The sequence below is a fragment of the Ammospiza caudacuta genome, chromosome 4 (genome assembly GCF_027887145.1).
Source record: "Ammospiza caudacuta isolate bAmmCau1 chromosome 4, bAmmCau1.pri, whole genome shotgun sequence".
Classification (NCBI taxonomy): domain Eukaryota; kingdom Metazoa; phylum Chordata; class Aves; order Passeriformes; family Passerellidae; genus Ammospiza; species Ammospiza caudacuta.
In genome coordinates, this window is record NC_080596.1 from 9,366,792 (window position 1) to 9,393,041 (window position 26,250).

Here is a 26,250-nt window from a genome sequence, read left to right on the forward strand (position 1 = left end):
CATGCAGGCCTAAATCTTTTGAAAATAAATATTCTGAAAAGCTATAACTTTGAGGCTTTTGAGACGTATCCTGTTCCTGTGAAGCATAAAGGAACTACATAAGTAATAGGGAAGTTCAAGAAAAACAAAATTTTGTCTCTGGTGCACACATTATATGGGCACAGGAGGCAGAGATGAATCCTCTATTGTTGAAGGGGAATATAGATGTGTAAAGATCCAGGTGTTTTTGTAAAGCAACAAAGCAAGCCAGGGAGTCACTTGTTGCACAGTCTGGTGGCTGCAGTGTTTCAGACTGGCATTCAGGAGATGGCTGTGTAAAACAGCAGCAGGGAAGAAGGTATTCTCAGTTCCCCAGAAAAACCTGCTATTTCTCAAAATATTTTCCTCTTTCATGCAGTGAGAACTCTGTCCCTGGGCAGTGGCTGTGGGTGCCACGAGGCAGCAGGATACTTGGAACAAACTTCTTCAGATTCCAGCATGAGCTCCTGACAGTCACTTTCTGCGCTTTCCTCTTGACTTCACTGTCCACTATTCTACTTGTAATTAACCTTGCAGACTGGATGATATATGGACCATGCTGTTTCCCTGTCTTCTTTGGGGTTGCTGTATTCAAACCCCTGGAGTTAAGATTTTGTGATTCAAAACTCCTGATTAATTATTGAGGGCTCCACTGTGTCAATAGAGTATAGTTTTGTATCCCACTTACATGAGAATCAAGGTCCTGCTGGATTTCTTTAAAAAAACTGACACTTTTTGAAATTCCAGTTGTTTCTGAAAATCAGTGATTAACAAATGTGTGTTCTATATTCTAGACAGCAGAACTTTCTGTAGTTGTGTTAGAGGCTTGCTTTTCAGAGGTGAGCAGAAGTTCACCTCTTCAGCTTGAGGAAATACACTGATAATGTTTTAGAGAACCCATTGTTCTGACCCTCCTTGGGCTAATTTTGTTGCACAGCACAGTGTGAACTAAGAGCTTTCTAGAGGAACAAAACACCACACTGCCACATTTGGTCACTGAGGTAGAACTCCAAACATGCTTTGCAGTCCCATTTCTGTTTTTTCAGCACACACATGGCTTTTGGTACAAACCACTGTTTGTAATGAGCTCCCCAGAGATTTCTTGCACCCTTGAGCTCTTCAGTCATGCCCTATGGACTTCATGTTTTTCTGTTGCTAATCTTTCTCTTAATCTTTATGTGCTTCACAGCTGGGAGTAGAGTTGGGAACTGTCTGGACAGCCCAGCAAAGTGCTAGGGAGAGGAAAAGGCCAGTGAGCTTAAATCCTTGCTGTGCAAACTTGGTGTTTTGTGTCAGAACATGGTGTTCTTTCACTGTATCCAGAGATACACAGGGATGTCCTTTTGCCTGCAGTGTGTAGATCCCTACATAACTGCAAATGCATTATGTTTCTGTCTTCACTTTCCTCCTAGCAGAACATTGTATATTATATCAATGGCAAAATGTGAGGGCAGGAGATGATGCTACTAAAACAAATATTCTCCTTTGTTTTTCTTTCTAGAACAATGCAGCAAGTGATTTCACTAATTGCAAGGAGGAAGAGGAAGACAGTGACACTTATGAGCTTATGTTAGGCTCAGAAGCTCCACCAGGCATGGGTAAGTCGTGTTGTTAGACAGCTTTGTTGGTACTGTTCAAATTAATCTATCATGTCATGCATCAAATGAATGAATTCCTGGGCAGAGAGGGCAAGTTCCTCTGACACTTTCAATTTCCACATGTTACTGCAACTTCCAGGGAGAGCAGATGTCCTAAAAGGAAAAGGCAGCTGAGGGATTCAGTTGGGATAATAAAGTTCTTGCTCAGTAAGAGAGACCTCAGTGCAACCACCCCTCCTTTTAGACTCTGTAAATTTGTGGTCTCCACTCTGAATTTAGAAAACTGCTGAATTCTCCAAGCTCTCAGAGAAGAACCTGTAGGCACTTGCCTACAGGTGCAGTTGAGTCCTGTGTGGAGGCACAGATAGTTGACATTTGCAGCTTGATGTTCCTACTTCCAAGCATAGATTGGTGACAAGCCTGTTGATGATCTGTGTGGTCATATGCATTCTCCTTGAAAACTGCAAAGTTGCTTGTTTGCATTTACCAATGGCATATATTTTTGCATATATCTTACAGTATCATGGATCTAGGAGACTAAATTTAATCCTCTTTTAATCTTGTTGACAATTTTATTTTTTCAACTGTCTCATACATATGAAAAGGATGTTTCTTAGTTGCTAAGTTCAAACTGGTTGCTTTAGCACATAGAGGTAGATGATAGACACTGTGAAAAAAAAGGTTTGCTCTGATAAAATTTTCACTGTCTCTGTCCATTGTATATGGGAACACCTCAGGGTGAACACCTGGAGAAAGAGCATTAATTGTACCACGTTAGCCAGGTAAATGCCCTAACCTCCCATTTGAATCAGTGGTGAAAGGCAGGCTTCACCAAAGGATAACTCAAGATGGAAACCTACCTCAAGGGCTCAGTAAGGTCTGCTGACAGATTGTGCCGTTTACTCTGTTACATTAGTGAGGTTGACTACTAAAATTTTGATGCTGTAATAGTGATTAAAATGTACATGTTAATGTCCCTCCACTTTGTTCTTGGTCTGTGGACCAAGAGACTAGAGACAGAAGAGCTCTATTTCCATAAGTCTGCAGTCATGTCTCCCATGGACCATGTCTATTTCAGTTTAGAGATATTCAAATCAGCACCCAAATCCCACTGTACAAAAAGCAGTAACACAGACATGTGAGTTACAGCTTTATTTTGCAAAGTGTTGCACTGTGCTGCTTTGAAAGTCAGGTAATAGAAATTCTGGAGGCAGGGAAAAGGTGTGTGATTTCCTTCTGACAGCAACTCTAGAAAAGTTTAACATTGCACACACGAAGATCGTTTGTATCAGAGTAGCAAGATACAGCGAAAACTTCCACTGTTGATTTAGTAAATATTTAAAAAGCTCTTCACTGATGGTATGAATTTGACAGCTTTCCTGCTGTATCAGTTCATAAAAGTTTTATTAGCCATTGTGTTGCTTCTGCAAGAATCTTTGAAACAAGAAATGCTTCTAGATGGCAATTTTTAAATGAAATAATGCTTTCTTTAATATTAAAAGCCAAGCAGAACTCAAGAGATCAATATGCAGCTGGATTGAGATGCCAACAAGAATTTGAGGTGGATGAGGAAAAGGATGACCTAAAAGACAGCAGAGAGGAGACAGAAGATGAAGATGAAGAAGAGGATTCATACAGCCCTCACAACAGTCCTGGCAGTTTGTATGTCAATGTAAGGGATGAGCTCAAAGAGAGCAGGAGAGATTGCTTTTTCTGCAAGAGGCCACCCCCTCCTCCCCCTCGAAATCTGCCTGGCATCCAAAGACAGGACAATCTGAAGAATTCATCACAAGGTACGATCTTGGGAGGAAAATAACCCTGGATACAAACACATGCAGGGGCAGACAATGTACTGCTGCAGAGATTGGTTTAATTGCTTGTGGAAGTAGCTGGGCAGGATGGCCCTAGTGCTACGAGGCAAACTTGTGCATATGAGGCCCTATCTCTGCAAAACAAGCATCTGCAAGGGATCTTTGCTGTATCAAAATACTCATGACCAGGTTTGTCAGGTAATGCTGTGGTATGGGCTCCTGGGTTCAGCTTTCCCTCATTCCACCCATCTCAAAGAACTGCCAAATAGTGCATGGTGCACTGGATTTGCAAGAGAGGCTTGAAACAAAGATGAAGCCTGTATTTTTGTCAAGTTGACTTCATTATTTGCCATTTTAAAACATTAAATGCTATTATGAATTTATATACAAATATTTAATTATATTTAATATACAGCTCGAAGTATCACAGATAGAATTAATAGAAAGTGGCTACGCAGAGAGAAGTAACAGTATCTTACTACATTAGAGCCAATGTTGTAGTTATATAGATGTAAAAAGTTATATTGCAGATTAAAAAGAAAGGCAGAAATTCTGACAAATGCTTTTCCTTTTTTCCTTTTTTTAATACATCTGTCCCAGAATAAAAATCTAAAATTTTGTGTTCTCATTTGATTAAAGTGATGAGAAACTCAGAGTTCTATTGCATCTGTTTCTGAAGGGATGATCATCGATTTTTCTTATTGCAAAAAACAAGTATGCAAAGTAATTCAAGCTTAAATAGCAGTTTTAAATAGTTGCATAGGGGGGGAAAAAAACCCTTCTTATTTGTTATAGACACTGCTGATACGTGTGCACACAAATTGCTTTTCAGCTTCTCCACAGCTTATTACTGTTAACTATGTTTTCAAACGTGGTGTAACCTATTCGAGTCTTAAATTACCATCACCAAGCACTCTGATGTTCACATAATTAGGCAGAAATAGCTTGCTATAGGTAGGGTTTTATCCTGTGTTCTGCTGTGCAGGAAAGGTATAGCTACAGGTAGAAAGTCGTAAGTCAATTCTATGGGAGAGAGGGGCAGCATAAAATTAACATTAAAGTGCATCTATATGTGTGTATAAATGAGGGATCAGTTTTGGCACACAGGATTTGTTGGTGTAGCTTTGTTATAAATGCCTGTTTTGGAATAGTTCTTATATGGCTACATCACCACAGTAATGTTACACTCTCTGCCAAATGCTCTCTGTCTGCATGTGGGTACCAGAAGAGAAAGTTTCCTGGTGTCCTGTGCCAGCTCCTGTGCTGGTAAAGCAGAGTTCATCTAAAAATGCTCCTGTGGGACTAGTTCATTTAAAACAGGCTCTGAATTTTTCTGTGTTTTGCTGTGGTTTCATCACTGGAAAATGGGATATTAGAATTCCTCCAGATCAGGATGATGTTTCCTTTCAAAGAGGAGCTGTAATGAGTTACTTATACATATTTTCAGCCAGCTGCTTGCTTTAGGAGTTGCTGTGCAGTACCTCCAAGACCCCTCTTCAAGTCTGTGTTTTGGCAGTGGCCTGAGAGTGCCCCCTGTGGGAGTTGAAAGAAAGAATGTCCTACAGAGAAAGAAACAGAACTTATATAGTGACCTGGAAATAAAATAGTACTCATATTATACACGGCAGATGTATTAACACCACTTGTGGTTTTAAAACATTTCTCTTAACCAGAATGCATGTTAATGGTACATACTACTATTAATACATCCCATAACAAATAGATCCCACTTACAAAGGTTGTTTAGCCCCTCTGAACCAAATAAACAGGTAATTCTTTAAATAGCAGCTAAAGGATTGAAAACACCAGTAGTGGCCACAGCCAAATTTAGCAAATACACATATGTGCAGGCAGTAAATTATAGCACGACGGAAACACGAGTAAGTCCAGGGATTCCAGGTCTACTGTTTTTGCAGGAAAGATGGGTAATCATGCCAAGGAAGTTATAAACATTTATGGAAACACCAGCCTCAGTGACAGCTTCTAACTCAGCAGTTTGTGAGTGTTTTAAGGCAAATCAAAACAAACCCAGATATGGGGGAAACCAGCAATGCCTTTTAATGCTGTAAAAGGCAGCAACTAGAGCAAAGCAAGTTCTGAGTAGTTCTACTATGAAATATATGAAGTATAGGGAATACAGAGAGACGCGGAAGTTTTTGGAGGGGAGAGGGTTTGGTAGCCTTAGCATAGATTGTAAGAGGTCATACATTTTACCTACATTGTAGAGGACTTTTCAATTTCTTTTTCACCTTGGCCCACAGTAGATTTGTAAAGTCCTCAAAACCCTGTGGGAAGAGGTAGGAAACACAAAATCCAACATTTCCTAAATTAAGTTTCAATTCTTAAGTCATTTTTGCAACAGGTAACAAACAGCTTGACTTTCCAGAATGCCAGGGGCCACAGGTACCTCTTACTTGGCTTAACCATGAGTTACGTGTTAGTTACATGTTGGTGTAACTCTCTTGAGAGCAACTTGGCCACTCAGTGTTTCTGCAAATAAATCCCTTTTTTTTGTGGCTAATAGCTATGCATCTACATTTGATAATCAGGTGTGAAATCATGAAGAAGCCCTGAAGTTGAAATTATTCCTTTGGGACATCCTCTCTACTGAGTTAGATGATCAGAATGCTCTGAAAATGAGCATGCTTTAGTGTAGAAGTGAAATGAGGTCTCTGCACTACTTTAGGAAACTCTGAAGCTTTAAAATAAGTCATCATCTCCTCTCTTTATCCTGTATATGCAATACAATTCCTTCCTTTTTCAGAGAGGACTTTTGTGATGGACAGGAGTAAAAGAGAGCAGAGTGATGGACTCCCAACCACATGCTGTGGAGAAGACCAGGGTTCCTATGAGGAGGACAGCGAGGAGGAGCACCCCTACACTTGTGTGGCACAGGATGAAGGAGTGTACGACCTCATCCTGGGGCAGGAGGAGCAGGAGGAGGAGAAAAGGAGGCACTGCAGATCCTTCATCATGAACAGACCGCCAGCCCCTGCGCCCCGGCCCGTGTGCTCGCTGGTCAGGGAGGAGAACACTCCCTACATTGTACAAGGTTGGTGCTGCTGCCATGTAAATATTTTCTGGGGGAATGTAGACTCTTCTCTTGGTCTCTTCTTTTTGAGCAGTAGCATTTTCTAAAAGACTGCCTTCAAACCAACATGTTGCTTGTTTCAGTCAACCTATTCTCACCCTTCAAATGAGCTGACATCTCTGAATAATTTTCAGTTTGCAGCAGAGTAAATATCACAGTTTTTTATTTAGCTTTTAAAAAATTATGACAATATGATAGAAAATGAAGAATTGCTAGGCTAGCTGTGAGTGTGTATGTTACAGCAATGCAATGTAGAATGTGCTATTTGAATTGCCTTTCTTTCCAGTTTCTTTATCAAAATGGTTTTACTTAAGGCTGAAATCTCTGTCTTTGATTTATTTTTTTTTTTTCTTCTGATGAGAAGAATTCTCTTTTCTGAGATAAATGCCTGTGTGAGGATTCCTCTTTCAAATACCTTTTCCTTTCAAATACCTTTTCTCCAATTTGAGATGCTAGGAATGGGCGTTTCTAGATAGGATCACTGTATTTCTTGAAGGAAAAATTATGTCTTTTTACCACTTCTATGAAAACTGGGAAACTCTTTTGAGCTATTTAATGGAAATACAAGACCAGAAGGGATTTCAGATATCTTTGTAATCCAATTCAGACTGAAACCAAATTTGAAAGTAACAAAAGGAATTCAGTGGATATGCTGCAGAGATCTCTTTGTAAGTCCCAAAATCATCCTACCTGCATCCCCAGCCTCTTCTACAAAAGCCTGCCAATGCATAAGAATAGATGGTAAAAAAATAGGCTGTCAAAGGACACCATTATGTTACTTACTAACTTCATGCTGTGCATGTTTTACACTAGAACAGAATTAATACTGCCCAAGACATCCTACTAAATACAGAATAGCACCTCCTCTTTCATGCCTATCTTAGTTGTGGTTTCTTTTATTCTTCCTAGCTAGCTGTTTTCCTCCAGACTGTAACTCCAGGTTAGGGCCTGAATGCATGGGCTAATTCATTCATCATTAAGTTTCTCTTTCTTCAGCATATTCAGGAGGTACAAGTATGAATCATTACAGTGTAATCCAGGAATGGATGGGCATAGGGAGCCTGTTACAGCTCCACAAGTCATGAAATGGCTGTTTTTACTGAGGTTGCTAGAGCACGGTCTCAAATCTCGGTCCACTGTCATTATAAACAGTCCTGTAACTTGGAAACCCTTAGTGGAAATGCTTTATTGGGGAAATTGTTTTTACTGTCTTTCATTGTACTGGAGTGCTTCTACTTTGTTTATTGGCTAAGGCAGATGCTATCAGAGGAGCTGCTCTGATGGGGCTGTGGTTCACCGTGTGTATATACATATATTCATATGTTCACACACACAGGTTTTTTACCTTAGCTTTCATGAGCATGTAGTGGTAGACAGATTGTTTTCCAGTAGTTCTATGTAATCAGCCATTTGCTTACACAATTCATGAGGAAAAATGGAAACACTTCAAGAAAGCTTCAGCTGCCCACTCAGGTGTCTGTTATCCTACCTATCCTGCTGGTTCCAGACCTAGAATATCTCATTTTTGTCCAGGAATTCCTGAGTTAGATAGTGAAATTTTAGACAGAAGGGATATATCTTCAGCTGAAAGATTGTTTTCTTGCTACTTGGATTGGCAGTGTTTTTCCTCCACATGGGTTAAAAAATTCTCTCTCTAATCCAGCAACATTCCAGTTTCCAATTTATTATTTTAGGACTGTTTATATTTGATTTTAAAAAAATTGTTTCATATGTATGAACCAGGAAACTTCATTCCAGTCCATCATTAAAACCTGCATGTGTCTTCAGACCTTCCTTTATAATTTTAACAGTGTAAAATACTCTAGTTATGCATATACACATTTTTCATCCAGCAAATAAATTGATGGTGGTTTTGGGGTTTGTTTTCATCTATTATATTAAAAAGAGCACCACAGATATTGCAAAGTCAAATAATCAAAAAGTTAGAATTGAGGTAGTTTTCCCCTTTCTCCCTGCCAGGAACATTTCAATACAGCAATAAGTAGGTAGCCATATGCAGATATTTTCTTTCATTTCATCTAGAGTTTAAAGTGGGTGAGCATAAAAAATTTTCATTGTTTTTTACTCACATTTTGTTTAAAATATAATTCATGCCTGATACTAGGCCCCATGTGTTATTTCAGACCCTCCTGTTACAAACCCTTTGATTCTGCATCCGCTGAATTTTGGGATGCCCAGTATGAAGTAACTAAGATTCTTGAGGTGAACAAAATTACATAACACTTTACTCATTAAAAGCAGAGACACCATTGATTTCAGTGGCCACTGAGTTCTCAGAACTTCAAATTAAATCCTCAGTGTGTCTGGTCAGTACTCTGACATCAGACAGTATAAGTTGGATTGCTGCCTTAAATGACTTGTCTGAGCTTTGGGTAGGGCTTTGATGGAAAGAGAAGAACTGTCCTGCAGAGCAACTTCTAGTTACTTAACTGAGCCATCCTTCCCTCCTCTGTATTCACTTTCTATATGCTAAATACCTTTTGATCTCTAAAACAAATTATTTCATATCCCTGTAAGAAGCAGATTGTCTTCACTGCACAGTTCTGGTTGGTCTTCAGAGCTGTGCATTCAGTAAGACCCAGATCCTGTGGAAAAACAGAATGGAGTATGATGCACAGAGAGGGGCTGTGTTAAGGCTACACATTTGCTCACAAATGGATGCCCATGTACTTTGGGAGTTCCTGAAAAGTTTCGTGCCCCAAGGATGGCAGAGGCTGGTGTGATTGTGCCATGCAGATATGCAAGAGGAGCATTTTTTTCCTTGTACTTTATGTACTCATAGATGAGCCCATTTATTTGGTGGAGGGAAGTAAGCATTGCATAGCAGAAATGCCTTTTGCCTCCTTGATTGCATGCAGGTGACTCTTAAATTTATTTTTATATCCACCTGGAGAAATTAAATGGCTAAATTTCCATGAGTGCTTTCACCACACATTGAATGAAGGCCATGACATCACAAAAGAGTGATGTCTCCTTTAAGCTAAAGTGGTGGTGCTTCCATGAGAATAGCAACAAAGAAGAAAGCAAGCAAATAGCTTTCTTTGTAATTAGCAGCTTTCAAATACATGGAATATCAAGTTTGCACTGGGCAGAAAGCCTGCTCCCTGTAGTTTACCCCACTTGGTGTTCTGCAGAACAGGATAGGGAAACTGTTGATCTATAGAAAGCAAACATGGGACTTGACAAGAGTCACTTTCAGAGCAAGATCTACACTTCAAAACCTAGGCAATAAACCGTCTGTGATGAAAGTTGTCACAACTGAACTACCACAATTCACAGTTTGAGCATCTACCTTGAATTTGCTGACACATAAATTCTGGGAAACATGGAGGAGTTGAAAGATTTAAAATATAAATATTCTAATCGCTTTTACTCAGTTTCATTTATTATACTTTCAAATTTTAATGAACATTCCAACTGCTGTATTGAACACTGGTAAACAGACTGCATTATTAACAGAGAGTAGATTTGTTCTTTAATTTAGTCCACTGCAAGAATTTTATCTTGTGTGTAAAAGGCTCATCAGCCAATGGAGCTGCAAATTGGTGCCAAGTAACTCATTGTCCACATGGTGTGCACTTTTACTGTGCTCCCTTACCATTCCTTAGGTGCTTAGTATTCCTCTGAAGGTTATTTCAGTGTTTTGTTCAATTGTCTGCCAAAACAACTGTTAAATAAACATCTGAAGGTGTTGTGGTTTCAGTTTAGAGTGCAATTTTTAATGTTCCCTATTGATACAAGTTTGAGTGAGCTGGAAAGCAAAGTCCTCTGTGTAGTTGTAGGAGAGATGCATGAGTTTCTGCAATGTCCCTGCCATTTCTGAAGCCTGACCTACTAGGAATCCCTCAGGGTTAAGGATTACATTACTGTCCTGGTTTAATAATTTACCTCTCATCACAGACCACTAGTATGAAAGGGTTTCTCTGCAGCAAGAATACCTGCCCTACAACAGCATAAATTTCCTATGCTATAGCCTTTATTTCTTTGCAAACTTCTCACAAATCCCTGAAGGAATGTATTTTCTCTTCTGTGCACTGAAAACATTTTGCTATTCAAAGATAGCTGTCTGTGGGACCTCACCATAGGTTTAAAAATTAGAAGTGAAAAATATATTTTCTAGTTACTGTTCCAGTGGAGAATAACATTCTCATTGCTCATCAAAATCACAGGGTATGCAGAAGAAGTAGCATCCAGTGGATATTTTTAGGGAAGAAGAATATCTCACCTACAGAACAGACAGCATAAACCCACTGAAGTGAATAAATAAAATCCAGAACAGAACTGTTAGTGTCTTGGAAACTTATCAGGCTGATTACTGGGAAATACAGTGATCTCATTCTGAGTCAGTAATTCTTATTAAGCCAATTGTTTAAATGCTCTATAGCAGGGGTTTCCAAAGTGAAGCCTCAGAGGCCATGCAAATTGCAAAACATATATGTCCCACAGAGGGATTTTGTAGTACTCTCCTACAGTGAGTGTAAAGTACTGCACTGCAGATGAATTTCATTATGTATTCCTAACTTAAGGGTGTTTTTCCATGAATTAAATACTAGGAAGCACTGTTTGGCTGACACTTAGACTGGTTTTACAGTCCTAGTTGGGAGTGATATACCAGCTTCACCCACTGTCTTCATTCAGTCAGATTTTTTGCTATCTGAACTTTGGTAGATTGAAACAAGTACTGAATACAGTGCAGAGAGAAAAAAATATTTATGGGATGCTGTCTGGCTGCAAACCAAACTGTCCCAAACACCATATTTCTAGTTCTTCCCTTTTTGCTTTTCTCTACTCAAGAAAAATGGGACTAAAGAAGTATATTCAGGTTTTACACCCGGAGCAAATACTCCTTGAGTATGTCACTAAAGTCCTTCCAGCTTCCATGATGCACTAAGTTCAAATTCTGACAAGAGCAGAGATGTGAAGGCTGTTTTCATTGTGTATGGTACTGGGGTGCATAGTACATTGACACCACCCTCTGAGCAGCTCCTTAAACTAACTGGTGCCCTCACTCACTCACTCACTCACTCACTCACTCACTCACTCACTCACTCTTTACCTCTTCTGTAAGGAGGGGGTTCTGGTAATATTTTTATGATCTTGCTTAAGTGTAGGGGAGTCATCTCTGTGGAGTCTCCCGAGGTCCCTCTGTGACTAAAGTTGCTGAGATTTTAACAGATTTGAGCTCATATTTGTCAGACTCAGAATCTCACTGCAAATTGTGAAGGGAATTGCTGGTGAGTATATGTTTGTTTTTGGATTAAGATTTTCACATCATCATTACACTGTAATTCCTTTTAAAATCATTTTGCTTTTGGTCTGAAAAAATGTAGTGGTTCATTCTCAGCCAACTAAACAACTGTGGAAGGTAGAGGCTGGCAATAACCTGGGGAATTAGGATGAGTGGATGTGATGCTGTCACTGAAAAGCCCCAGCAATGTAAGGGAGCAGGTTGGTATTTCTGCAGGGGCACTTGGCATCACCTAGTCTTTATTCTAATGAAATGGCTGTTGTGTGTTCTCAAAAACCTCTTGAGTTTCAGGCTGCCCATTTAGGCCTGTTCAGAACTCCTGTATCAGTGTAGATGTGGTCACTTGTTTTCCTGCACTGATGCTCTTAAAACTGCTCAGTATTTTTCCCTTTGCCTCGTCATGGTGTAGGTGTACCCAGACACCAGTGCTGCCCTCACAGGACAGCTTCTGGAACTTGAGCCTTTGTTACTTTGCACTATACAGCCAACCCTTCTCCACAATGCCTGGACCTACCTAGATCAGATTCATAAGATTCACATCATCATTCATGATGTTGTGCTTTTAATCCATGCCCAGCTGCCTCGCCTTGTGAAAAGAAAAAAGTCTGTTTACAAGGTCCCATTTCCTTAGTTGATTTCATGTTATGAGTCACTGGAATTTTTGGTTTTCATTTTGAATATGTGAAATATTTTGTATAAATTTTGGGAGTGGTCATTAATCATCTCTTACAAAACTTACTGGTTAGCATTGCATTGGTGACCTCTCTTGAGTCCTCATGCTGAGTGATGTTTGGTGTGTTAGCAAACAAAACAGACAAAAGGAAAATATATCTAAAAAGATGTGAAAGAACATCTGCAGAGTTCTCCTCTCCTGAATAATAAGCATCATTCTACTATATTCCTTCCTTAGTATTCTCTGTGTATTTGTCATCTCTTGCTGTGCTACATCTAATTTACAATCCAATCCCTACCAGAAAAAAAGAACTTAGAGGTTTTATTTGCCTAGGTGCTATGCATACACAGTTTAAATTTTAAAATATTTAAATAATGTGGAAAATAATTGAATGGACAAAGGCAGGAGTCTCTCCCTGCAAAATATCCTGAACAATAATTCACTCCTCCTTCTCCATTCTTCCATTAATCATGAATTAATTACATGATGATTCTAAAATGAATGAAGCAAAAACCTACAAAGAACAAGAAGGCAGCTTGCAAACCCACTGTAATTTGCAACTGAGTTGTGTTACTAAGTGCAAACCTAGTGTACTAATTATTTGAATTATCACTTAGCCATGTGTTCATATAAAGATTTTGTTTTCCTGTATTTAAATTTTGAATGTTTCCTAAAGAAAACAGTAATAGATAATTTTGTTTGGAACATCAGCTCAATGAAGCTGATGAATAAATGCATCTTGAATTTCCTAAGCAAGCTGAATTCAAAATAGTGATATTTATTGATAGATTGTTTTAATCACTGTCTTTTCTCCTTTGTGTTTGTGCTACTGAAAGTGCCAAGTAAGTATGTATAAGGTATGATTAGCTCATATGTTCTTTCAGAGGGTAGGTTCATCAGTCTAGCTGTGATTGAATCACTAGTGCTTAGTGGAAACTCTTGTTTCATTTTTAGAGGTAATGTTGCCAATTCAACAAATCAGGCAACATCCCTCATAGTTTAGGTGAGTAAAGTAAAATATAAATTAGAAACCATATCTTAGTTGATCATTGCCTCTTAGCTGATATGAGTTCTTCTCCCCCTTCATCTAACTCTTCCTGTGTTTTGATTTCCTGTGTTTCCTAATTATGTCACTAACCAATTTTTGAAATGTCATAGTGCATCTGTGACTCGTTAACATTACAGCTTTGTGTTAGAAATTCAATTAATTCTGAAAATCAAATTCCTGTCCCTTTTGTCAACCTGCAGCTACTGTAAAAACTTTCATTCTCTTTTTCTAGACCCTTTATACTCACCACAGTTTCTTGCAGTTTGTTACTATAAAATCTTCTTAGTTCAGAATTTTACACAAAAGACTTGGATTTCAAATTTTTCTAACCCTTTTGTGGTGCTGACCATGAAAATATTAACCAAATTTCAAGCCTCATAGCATTATTTACCTGCATGTGCAGACAGCCTGAAACAACATCTTTAGTTAGTCTGAGATAAAACAGGCAATTCAGAATTCCTTGGATCCCACTCACTTTCCAAGACTTACATTAGGGATTTTCCCAGAGTTTTGCATATTTGCCACAAAATTTGTATTTTGTCCCACTTTTAAAATGTCGTTTTCTGCTTTCATGTCCTATTAGAAAATATTGCAGTAGTTTCATTCTCTCTGAGTTTGCTTTGCTGGAAGAATATTGAGGTTACATTACATTCCTAAAGAGAGGTCTTACTGCCTGAGACATAAAAATGTATTTAGGGCTTGCAAAGAACTTAATCTGTATCATGTAGCAGCTGAAGAGAGGAGAGGGAATGAAGTGGAATTACTTGTTAGCTCCCTCAGCCTCCTTTAATTCTGAGAAACTGCAACAGAAGTTTGTTGTAGACAAAAATTAAATGGCATGTATAGGGTTAGGATATTTAATAAGTATATTTTGACTGGTATTTTAGCCAGTCATAACATGAGTAAAAATCCAAAAGGATTCTCCTTCTGATCATACAGATGTTACTGAAGGGTGCACAGTGAGTGTGATAGAAGTACTGAAACACTTTAATCAGATTATCTGTGTCAGACAGGCCCAGAAAATAAAAAGTATATATCCGTACTTGAAGGACTGTGACATTCTGACACTTAAAAAATTGCTATATTAATATTTTTTTACTGAAGGAATATTTACTTTATCTTCCATTTAAAAAATAATGGAATGTATCAGTGTGCAAGATTACCTGTATCTTTTATTTCCCTGCTGTGTTCAAGTAGCTCATAAGTAATTGGAGTGTGGGAATGAAAGGGTGAATTGCCAGAGTTCTCCCTAAACTTATGGCAATTGTACAGTGAAGTGTTCCTGCCTTTCCAGGCATTCCAGAAGCAGGCGTTTGTTTTCACTGACCTCACCCACACTGAAGACTTGCTGCCAACTAAAATAATTTCAGCAAGATGCAGCACATAAAGTGGTTTTAACAATTTTACTTTTCACTGGAAGAGTAATTCCATTTCTGATTACTCCAACACTGCAAAACTCAGCAGAAATTTCAAAGCCTATCAATTAAAGTGCTTTCCAATCAGGCACATTGTTGAGTATGTCCCTTCTCCTCCTTATGCAGTAAAATTCAGGCTGCCTGCATTACCTCTGTGCTCTCATTACTTTAATTTCATCTTTAAAAGGAGAATATTATTTCAAGTATAGAAGAAAACACTGCAAACATACTTAGTAGGATTCTTTGATAATTACAGAGAGAAATATTTTAAAAGTTGAAATCTATCAGTGTTTGGCTGAGCTAGGGGCATAAGTGAGAGCATGCCTGCTCTGCTGCTTCAGCAGAGCTCCCTTGGCCTGGGCCTTGGTCCCCAGGAAAATATTTGCTCCATTGAACTGGCACATTTGCTGCATTGCGGTGATGACAGAGGATTACTTAATTGGCAGGAATTATTCTAGGTTCCAGAATGTCAGTTTGTTTAGCAAAAATCAGAATTGAGGCTTGAGAGAAAGCAACTGCCACATAGGCTATGTCAGAAACTGAGCAATTCCCACCTTCTGGGTGTTACATATGCTGCCAGCAAAAGTTGGAGTGCTGCATTTCAGGGTGTATCCACTCTGGGCACCTCACAGGAGTGGGAATGATGGGCTGCTCTAACAGAGGGGCTGTGCTTTGCTGTTTCTAAAGCTTGAATAAAGTACACACAAATATACACACACCTTTTTTTCAGCAGTGTCACTATTCTCACCTGGTACTATTGGGGCTTTTTCTGCCTTAGTTTTCCCCATAAAATAAGGAACAGGCTAAAGTGTCTGTACCATCTGCAGAACTCTGAGATCCTGCTGTTTCTTCTAGACACGTAATATGCTAGTGTGATAAATCCTTTTAATTTTCTTCAAAGTGTCTTGTAATGGTTTCTGTAACATCAGTAATCCTGCCATTCTGTGCAACAGAACAATTTTTCAAGTAATTAACATTAGACTAACAAGTGGGTTGAAAAATACTCTTAGACTAGAACAAAAAAATGTATTCCAGCCTGCTTTTATGAGTCTCCTTCCTTCATTGAGAATGAGATGGTTTTTATTGCCATTTTTCAACTTCCTTATGTTCCTGATTTTGTTGCAGTGTTCCAGCAAAAGGCCTGTCGAGTGACCAGTGACAACAGCAGGACATACTGCGAGGCCAGGAGCCCTGGTACAGAGTTTATTTTAGCTCTTTAACTGCCATGATGTTTTTCAGTGGAGCTAGCAGAGTTTTGTTGTGACTTGATTTTAGGTGATTTAGCATCTGTTTTGCCACCTACAATTTATATCCTTAATGGTATTGCAGCATTAAGAGATCAGATTAAAGAAAGAAGACTAAAAGTTATAGTCTTGTAGGAAAGATTTGTAGAGTCAGAATTGCTTTACACTTTTCTGTTTCCCTTCATGATTGTGATTAAAGCCAAGACAAGGAAGGACAGGAGGGCTCAGCTGTGCAGTAATTCCAGCCATGGAAAGACAAAAGTGGGGAGAGCAACAGTTCTCTCCTGGGTACCCCAAGATGCATGTAAAGTTGATTACTTGTGGCAGTCCAGTTGTTATTTGAGTTGTAGCACATTACAATGTTGCTGCTATAAATTCCAATTGTGACACCCCTTTGAACAATCCTTAATGGCACCTTCCTTGCTTGAAATGAAGATAGTGTTGCATGGTGGAACAGAAAACTGACCCAAATCCCATTGATAGACTAAATTTTTATCCTGGCCACTCCCCATGCAGTGAAACGGGTGCAAAAGCCTCACAGAGGGCTCAGAGCCCCTGTTCCTTGGCTGCTCACGTGTTCTGCATCAGCCATTCCAGTATCAGTATCCTGGGGAGAAGCAGTGCTACACCTCCCTGGAGCAAGCTGTGAACCTGATAATGCCTATCTCCCTTCAGCTGTGTTTGTACCATAATCTGCAGGAACTCTGGGCTGCAGTGTTTTCTTGTTGCTGCAATGCATTTAATAATGTATTTCCTTCCTTGGAGGAAGGCAATCTTTTGAAATTTCAAGATTCTTCCTGACCAAATTTTATCCACAACTTTTGAGATATGTAATGTATGATGTTGAAGAAGAAAGGATAAAAAGTACTGTGGATATTTTATATAGCAACCATTTCCTTTAAAATGTCAGTAATGTAACTGTAGTGCTAGAAGGAAATTATTTCATGAACCAACATGCTGCCAGAGAGTAATGGTAGAATCCTCACTGATTTATTGCATTTCTCACTTTGTACATTTTGTTGTAGAAGCACACAGAGGTCACACTGAGACAGTAACTTACAGCACTGTGGTACACAAGATCCCTTCTGAGCAGGAAGAACTCATCCACTTACAGAAACAGGTGAAAAATGGGGCAATTTCTGTGGATGAAGCCCTTGACAGGTTTAAACAGTGGCAGAACAAAAAGCAGAGACTACCATCCACTCAACAGGTATGAGTTTGAAATTTTTCCCTTGATAGAAATCTTGTTCGGATGTTCTAAAAGCAAGTTCTTGTGTTTTGGCTCCTGCATATCAGGTCAAAAGCAATAATCATTATTTCTATGCAAATCAGCTCCCAAGAAGCTTGCTGGTTATAGTTCTGAATCTTCTAGATACCCGTTCCCACTGTTGTTTGAGAGGTTTTCTGAGTTTGGTTTAAGTGCAGAGTTAAATATGCTGTTCTCCAAAGACTTGGGTTTTAAACTGTTGGCTGATGTGCATCTTTCATGAAACCACAAACCTTATGTCACCAAACAAACCAAATGTGCTACTGAGCAGTGTCAGCTAACAAAACCTGACTATATCAAACATACATTTATTCTAGCAATTATAATATATTAACTTACACCAGGCTTTATGCCTGTCTGAAAGGGTTGAATATACTTAGTGAAATCCACAATTGTTGGCAATGCTCTACAGGTCCTTTGTATTGAATGTATGGAGTAAATTGAGGTGCACACAATAACAGGATTTACAAAAACCCACACACTGAGTCACTGAAAGAACTGCATCAAAGCTGCAAGTCATGGAGAGGAGATTTGTTAATTACTTCTAAAAAGACACATGGAGGAAGAAGTTATGCCCTCATTTTACAGGAGGTCATGCACTAACAAAAATAATTTCTTGTTGTCCTTTATGTCATTTAGTAGAAAGAGGAAAAGCAAAGCTAGTCTGCTGCTTTTCAGAGTGAAAGAGCTATCAGATGCTGCCAGCAAGGAGAGTGCTCTTTGTGTTTGCATCTGCTTGAAAATCTGAGCTTTGTCATCATAGTGGAGCACTTAACAGCCAAAGTGCAAGGGCCTGGAACAGTCTGGGGGCCCTTTCCCAAGCTGGGCACCAGCAGCACAGCACTAGGATGCCACCTTCCAAATCCATCTGCAGCCAAGCATGCAGATTAATTGCTGGTGTTGCTCTCAGTCAGGGGCATTTCTTGTGGAGGAAGATCATATCTAATCTGTACCATGATAGCAGCACCAAGTTATGTCTTTTTTTTTCCTTGGTGAACTATAAGATATCCATATTTCAAGGAAGATTTGCTTGGCCTTTTTTCAGTGCTTCAGTTTTCAGTGCTTCAGGAAAAAAGCTGCTTTGTAGTGGTGGTTTTTACCCTGCATATCATGTGTGACTTTTCTTTGGTTTTGCTCCATAGAAAAGTGCTTTCTTCTTAGTCCTCTATAAACATGATGAACTGACTTCATGCTGTCACTGCAATTTTTTGTTCTTCACTTGGATTTTTGAGGAAAAATTGCTTTTCCAAAAAAACCAAAACAACCCCAAACAAACAGCAAAGAACACCCAAGGCTCTGTAATCTAATGCCAGAATTATTTTAACTTACTGCTGGCAGGGATAACTCCACAAGAGTCTTATGTAAAAATGCTAAAATTAACATCAAAAACATTTTTCAATCTTTTAAAATTATTTTCCAGGAGAGAGATGCTTGGTGTTCAGAATGCTAAAGAATTCAGCTCTTTATAGTGTCTTACTATTTCTACAGTAAACTTCCATTACTGATTTCTGCTGCAGGTTTTTTGCTTGTTTTTTTACTTACAGGAAAAAGTTCATCACCTGAGAGACACCACTATCAGAAACAGACAAGAAAATGAAAACCTCAATGGTAAGTTGTGCTTTTTCTGCCTTTAAGGACTCTGAAGCCTTGAACTGTAAGTGTAGTGCAGAGGTCTGATCCAAACCCTTTTGGATCAGGCATTGAATTTGTAATGAACATCTTCTGTATCTGATCACATTTATTTTAGCATAATCAGGCCTTCAGCAGTGTCAAGATTTCATCCCAAAGATGAACTCACTGTGAGTTAATGGGGCAGAAAATTTACCAAGTCTCTGTGGCTCAGCTTTTCTGTAGCCTATTTCCTACTGCATCATCAGAATTTGGGTAGATGGCCTCTTTAGAACAATTTGCTTGATGACTTCAATATTTTATTTGTAAATCAGCCATCAATTTGCAAATTCTTGATGAACTTTCTACTGCTACAGCAGTTTTTATGAGTATTGTGGTCATTATTTAAAACTGTACCACAGGTGATTTAAGATGCTTTTTCCCTTTTGGGAGAAAAAAGGGATTTTGTGGGGTGCCCTGTGCAGGGCCAGGAGCCAGACTTTATGATGATTGTAGGTGCCTTCCAACTCAGAATATTCTATGACTCTTTGTGATTGAATAGCATCTACAGTAGTATGAAACATCAGCTTTTTCTGCAAGCGGTTTTCTCTTGCTGTTGCAAAAAGAATCTGTTAGAGGGTATTGGTTTTAGGCCTTTGGTTTCTGTAAACTTCAGTACATATGCTGAAAGGAGAATTGGGGGGGTTTTTCACATTGGAATTAGTACCATTTGTACATCTCTGTTAAAAAGTATGACCTAAATGCATTATTTCCTTACTGCAAGAGAAAAAGTACTGCTTTCATTATTCTCTTAGCGTTGGATTTATGTGACCTTGTGAGGTACTGTAATTAATTAAGGGAAATTCCTGCTGGCCCAGTAGCAGCTCTTCCATCCAGATATTTCAGCTTTAATATCCTCTGTGGCTGGCAGGGAAGCAGTGTCCTGAGCAAAAGCCTTCAGAAGGTGCTCAGAGTCTGAGGGCTTGGGATCACTGCAGCTCATGAGAAGACCAGGGTGACTCTTGAGAAGTATTTGTCTGTAGGGTTTCATTTTAAGGCCACCGCAGCAGTTCTGCCTCTGTAGCTGTCCTGCTTCTCCAGAGTTCCTTGTTGAATCATACCAGCAAAAATGTAGTATCACCACCAGAATTGTTAATTTTGTGAAATTATCCAGTAACTCAGATAATGATCACTATATTCCCTTCTGCTCCTGACCTCACTGCCCTCTCTTACACTGTCATAGAGCCTGGGATGCATATAAATCAGCAGCTTTGCACTGCAGAAATACAGGCATAAAAATCATTATGGTCTGTGTCCAACAACAGAAATCAAATATTTCAATGCTTGAAAAAAAAAGGACTTCCTCTAGAACTGAAGGCATATCAGTGGCAAGAGTAAACAAGGATTGCAGAGGGAGGATATCTACGTCCATAAATTCTCTGAAACAAAAATGACAGTCGCCTTCTCTTTTTCTTTGAAGTTTCTAAGGAAAGCAGACTAGAGAGCATTCATTTGAGAGACATTTTGTTTCACGTGTCATTTAGTAAAGTGGTATGTGTGAATGTCAGCTGTCCTCAGATTTATTCTAAGAATGCTAGTTTTTACATATAGATACAGTCTCTCCCTGCTCTACCTTTAAAAACATGTGCCTCCTTCTCTGGATTCCATGTTTGAAATCAGGATTTGGATAGTCTTTTTCATAGACAGTTTTTGAAGTCTTGATTGAGGATTTAAAGAGATCACATCTGAAGTCTGTTAGAAAAGGAATTTTATTTTATTTTAATGAGAAAGGAAAATATCTCCTAGAAATTAGTATGGAATATAATTTTTACTTTCTTGATAAGTTTGATCTTGCTTCCACTGTAATGAAGTTATTAATGAGAGTGGCACTCATTTCAGTCTTCCATTATAACATTTGATTCTATCTCAAAGTTCATGTCTCATTTTGTAACAATTTAGTATAGGACTGAATAATGGCCTAAAAAAAAAAATCAACTGCAAAGCAAAAGGTTCTGCCACTCTTGGAGTGAAATATCTACAAAACACTGTTTTAAGAACAACTAAATAAGGCCTAGGGCAGGAACAATGCTTTAGCTCAATACTGTATAATAAATATCTTGTCTGACACATAGACATTGATAATAACTTTTTTTTTTCAAGTTGTTAGCCCACAGACCAAAACCAACAAAAACAAATAGCTTAAATTAAAACTCAGGGAAATATATAGATGATTTGTGGACAAATGCTCCACTTTTAAATCTGAGTAGCCCAGATTTTTCAGGGTGTACCACCAAAGTACTGAACCAGAAGGAGCCTATTGCCCATGGGAAACTTTATCTTTGAGCAAGGCTCCTTAAGCTTAGGTAAGGCTGGAGAGTCTTGGGTTTGTGCATGCCCACCAATAGAACAAATGGCAGCAGCTGAGACAATATTTATTCAAGGATTACTAGACAAGTTTCCTATGAAGTCTTAAAAAAACAACACAGCTTTCATGTGCATCCCACATCCTTACTTCCTAGCAATGGGAATATTTCAAAACCTGTGTGATGCCTACCTACAGCACTGGGCATTTGAATTACCTATGTGAATCTCAGCCCTTTCTGAACATGGAATTTCAAAATCTGCCTACTATTGCAGTTACATTATGGCACCTTGTGTGTCACATCCCACAGATTTAGTCATCCAGCCCCTAAAAATATGCACAAGCTTGCAGAAACTACATAAAATGCTTTGAGTTGTTTGTAGTTAGCTATCCCCTCACAGCTAATCTCTGTAGAACCTTGTTTGTTAGGGAGGGAAGTGCCAGGTTCCTCACCAAAACTGGGAATGCCTGATGTTCTATCTCCTGGCTTGGCATAGCAACAAGAACTGAGTATTAGGTGTCCCTGCTTCATTGCTAGGTAATGAGCAAGACAGAGGTCACAGAGGACAATCTATAACTCAGCTGGACTTGAGCAGACAAATACTGCATTAAGCAAATGTTAATTTGCTTGATTTATTATTACTGGTGGTGGTGTTGCTACAACTGTTATTTTTTAATGCCAGCAACTTCTATAATGATTGAAGGTAGGTCTTGGAAAAAAGTTACATGTTTTAGTAGTCTTCCAATGACAAATATACCCGTGGGACAAATGAGCAATTCAGTCTTTGTTTCATCTGTTCAGTCTCGGCCTCCCTGGCAAGACTGTCAAGGTAAGTGGTCTGCTGTGGAGAGGTCAAAGCTTTTTCCACAGGCTACTCAACTGCAAGCATTTATTTCTGAACTGTTAAAAGCAGTAGGTACAGACACTGGAAATGGCCTTCCTATCAAGAAGGGCAACTTTACTAGCTGTTACTGTAGACATTTTAATACTGACCAGCTCCTGCAAGGTCCTGTAAGTAGTCAGGTAATCCACTGCAATAAAGGCATCCTCCACAGAATTTCATCTGCCACATTTTGATTTCCAAATTTGTAGATGCCCAACTTGCTGCCAAAGACCAAATCTCTTTCCCATCTTGATCCAAAAAACACCCAGAAGAGCACTATACACATTCTACAAACTGGCAGGTTATTGATTACATTTGCTATCCAAAATGTCTGGCTTCATTCCCCAGCCCTCATCAGTGCCTTGTTTTTAGTCCAAGTTGCTGACAGACTGCTTATTCATCAGTTGATGCCTCTCCAGCTTGCAGGTTGTGTCTGAGTTCCCTGAAAACTAGAAAAACACCCCTTATTTTTGAGTCCAACCACCAATTTCTGTTTTCTCTGCTAGGTCAACAGGAAGATGAACAAAGACAGACCCTAATTTTGGCATTTGGATTCACAGGCACTAAAACTTCTTTAATCAACTTAGCAAAGTTGAAATAACATGGGATCCTGAAGCACATACAAGCTTTTGTATGTTTGGACAGTGAGGGAGTCATAGAAAAGCTGCTTTTTCCTTCACGGCTTCAACAGTATTTCAGTCAGGACTTCGAGACATGTAGTCTCGAAAATACTTACTTGTTGGTAGTTCACAATACTGTCCACTGGACTGGTGAAGGAACATCTTTAGCCTGGCTTATTTCCAATTTCTTGAGCTTCACATGATGCTCAAAGTTTAAATCTAGAAATAACAAAAACTCAGTTTCCTGCCTATTTGTCACCAAGTCAGGTCTTCATGATGCAAGCTCACAGTCCCACTGCTGACAGGAGTTCTCCAAGACAATGAATATCCATGTATCTCTTACCTCTCCTAATTGTCACCAGGAGAGACCAGCCTTGCTGTTGGGAGTAAGATTTGTACAAAATCCATCTCATGTCATTCTCCCACACGACAACTGCTTATTTCTGTGAGTGTCTCTTGCTCCCCTGCTCCCAGGGACATTTGCTGTCTTCATGTTTGCAGTAAAGCACATAAAAAGTGTAGGAATGTGTTTTCTGAATTATTCAACTTCAGAATATATTTTGCACAAGCCTAACTTATTGATTTCAGTGATTACTGATTGCATCTTTTTCTTTTTAGTCTACAACTAGGAGCCCCACAGACCAGGAACAGATGCCTAATTACCCAAGGTAAGAGCAAGTATATGGGTGCACACACACACACGCACACACACACACACACAAATGGTTTTTGTCATGGAAACAAACACTTGTAGAGGTACTTTCCATCAGAGTGCATTTGTGTAGCAGGAGGGTGGAACTACATCTCAGACAGAGGCTCTGATTTCACAAGATAAACCATTGTCATCACACAGTCTGGTTTGTACTAGAGCTTCTTTTTTATCAGCTATCAACCTATTCTTATTTAGTGCAGGGCAGATTAACAAGCAGTGAGGCACTGAGCTCACCTGTGGGTGCAGCTGAAGACACTTCCTGCCAGTTGTTGCCACTAAGGCAGGGTATGCACCTAAAAACTGTCTCAAAATCAAGTCCTACATCCTGACTTCACAAGCATTATCAAACATACTGAATAAAGTTGAAAACCATAGATACAATGTGTTCAGGCTAAACACAAGACCAATGTCATTTCGATGCTGGGAAGCTTAGAGGTGATGATACTGTCTCCATAAACAGCAGAATTTTCCAATGGTTGTGCTAATGAGTTTCTTGGGTTTGGGGCATCTAATGACCTCTGTAATGGTTGGGGGGTTTAATTATTACTATCTGCTACCTATGTGCTTCCATTTATATCTCATTATATTATTATTATATTAAAATATTGTTATAGCATTAATATTTTTGTTGTTATTATGTAATATTATTAATACTATGAAGTAATATTAGTTCACAGTAGCAAACTGATCCAATTTATTCCTGAAGACAGCTGTAATTTTAAAGGCTTTGTTAGCTAAGTTACTGTGATTCAGTTTGCCTTTCCCAAGTGAGAGGAGTGCAGTGTGGTACTGTTGTTATTTTTTTGAATTGGAACATGGATTCTCTTCAGTGGGGTCTCTTCTACCACCCTACACTCATGTGAAGGAGAGGGAAGTTGCTTCTTGCAAGAACTGTGTGTCCATGTCTCATTTCTGGAGCCAACTGCTCACTGGAGTGCTGTGTCCACACCATAAAACAATAGCTACCTCCTCTGCTGCTGCTTGTCCTCTGAATCACTTCTTCACATTCCCCCTCTTCAAAAGTTCTCATAAGAACAAAAAAAAATAATAATCTTATGACCTGAGCTGAAAATGAAAAGCTATTGCTCCTTCTTCAGGAAGCAGCTTAACTCCTACATGGGCATTCTGAAAGGAGCTGTTTCCTTGAGTGGAGATAAAGTCACCGAACTTAATGAGTAAAAAAGGTTTGGATTTTACAGGCTCTGAGGCTGGAGAAAACTATTACAAAAACCTGGGTAATATCAGAGATGCTTATAAATTCCAGATTGCTGAAGTGAGATGAATCATGCAAGGGGAGAGGGGAAATTACCCATGGGATGAGAGTAGGTGATTTCTGTCACTTTGAGAAAATAATGATGAAGTAGATGTGGGAGAACTTGCAAATACAATTTATCCAGAACATTCAATAAATTCTGTTTGTGAATTATCCACATCAAACTGCAAGGTCCTCCTCCTCTGCAAACTATGGCCTCTCCATAGTTTTCTTGCTGTGTTCTGTCTTCAGATTGGTTGAAAGAAACCACTTCTTTTTTAAAGACTAATTTCAGGGAGATTCTTGAGTGTTTGACTGTTACAAAAAATAGCAGATACACCTTCAAGACCTACCTTTCTGTTGCTCATGTTTTAACTCTCCAGACAGTTGAGTTTTCAACTCCAGTGCAAATTTCTTAGCTAACTTAGCTAAGAATCATGTTTTCCTTACATAAGGTGGGAGGAGGATAAGGAAATTGATATTCAGCTGGGGGACCTGAAGGAACAGAATGGTTTTGATTCTCTCATACTCATTTCAACAAATACAGTTTGATCTTGTTCCAAACCAACCTGACCAATTGAGTAACAGGCATTTTTCATCATTACCTGCAGTGTGACTCTCCAGCCAGCTGCACACCAGTTTCCTCTGCTTGGCATCCCACACATGTTCCAGCTGTGCCCTGACAGCCTCAGGCTCCATCCTACTGTGACACCTCCATGGGATCATTGCTGCACTTCCTTGGATCCTCTTGCCAGGGCCAGCTCTGGAAGAAGACCAGTATCACTAAAGGAAATTAATAAGGTTTCTTGTAAAGTCATCACTGAATTTTACACCTTTTTCTGTGCTTTTATTTTTTTTTCCAAGATGACAGCTGACAATTTATATAAAGATGTATTACATGCTTTGGTTAATAATTTTTGAACTCATTCCAGTTTTTCCATTGTGCTTGATAAGTTGTTTAAAAGTAGATTTTATCCACAAAAGAGGGAGATTGTGAAAGGCCATAAGATTATTAAGTGAAAGTAAATAAAATTTAGCTTTTGCTTTTTGTTGAAAAATTTTTATATTAACTCTGTATAAAAATTTGTCTTTCCAAGGAATAAGGGTATTTCATCATCAGTTTAAATAATTGTACTCACATTAAAGCTAATTTCTTAAGCCAAACTGTGTAAACCAGTACTAATTACCTAGTAATGCATTAAAGTGATTTCAAGAATTTGGTTTACAAGGAAATTGTGTTTTGTTTAGTAAGTTGACTAAATTGTACCCAGAACAAAACCAAATTATTTTCTACTGCATTAACACAGCAACAGTAAAGGAATAAATCTGGTTAATGGGTATAATGGTCTGCATTCCCATAGTATTATTCTACAAAATT

General features: G+C 38.9%; 1 protein-coding gene across 1 annotated transcript in view; it reads left to right on the forward strand.

The window, feature by feature from the left end:
* Positions 1–26,035, forward strand: part of BANK1 (B cell scaffold protein with ankyrin repeats 1) — a 134,635-nt gene extending 108,600 nt beyond the window's left edge. The window contains exons 9-16 of the mRNA XM_058804077.1: positions 1,520–1,616; positions 3,119–3,409; positions 6,192–6,479; positions 16,049–16,117; positions 17,193–17,377; positions 18,979–19,042; positions 23,527–23,576; positions 25,484–26,035. Coding sequence (XP_058660060.1) covers positions 1,520–1,616; positions 3,119–3,409; positions 6,192–6,479; positions 16,049–16,117; positions 17,193–17,377; positions 18,979–19,042; positions 23,527–23,537 — 1,005 coding nt within the window. The 3' untranslated portion in view covers positions 23,538–23,576; positions 25,484–26,035. The remainder of the gene's footprint in view (positions 1–1,519; positions 1,617–3,118; positions 3,410–6,191; positions 6,480–16,048; positions 16,118–17,192; positions 17,378–18,978; positions 19,043–23,526; positions 23,577–25,483) is intronic.
* The last annotated feature ends 215 nt before the right edge of the window (positions 26,036–26,250 follow it).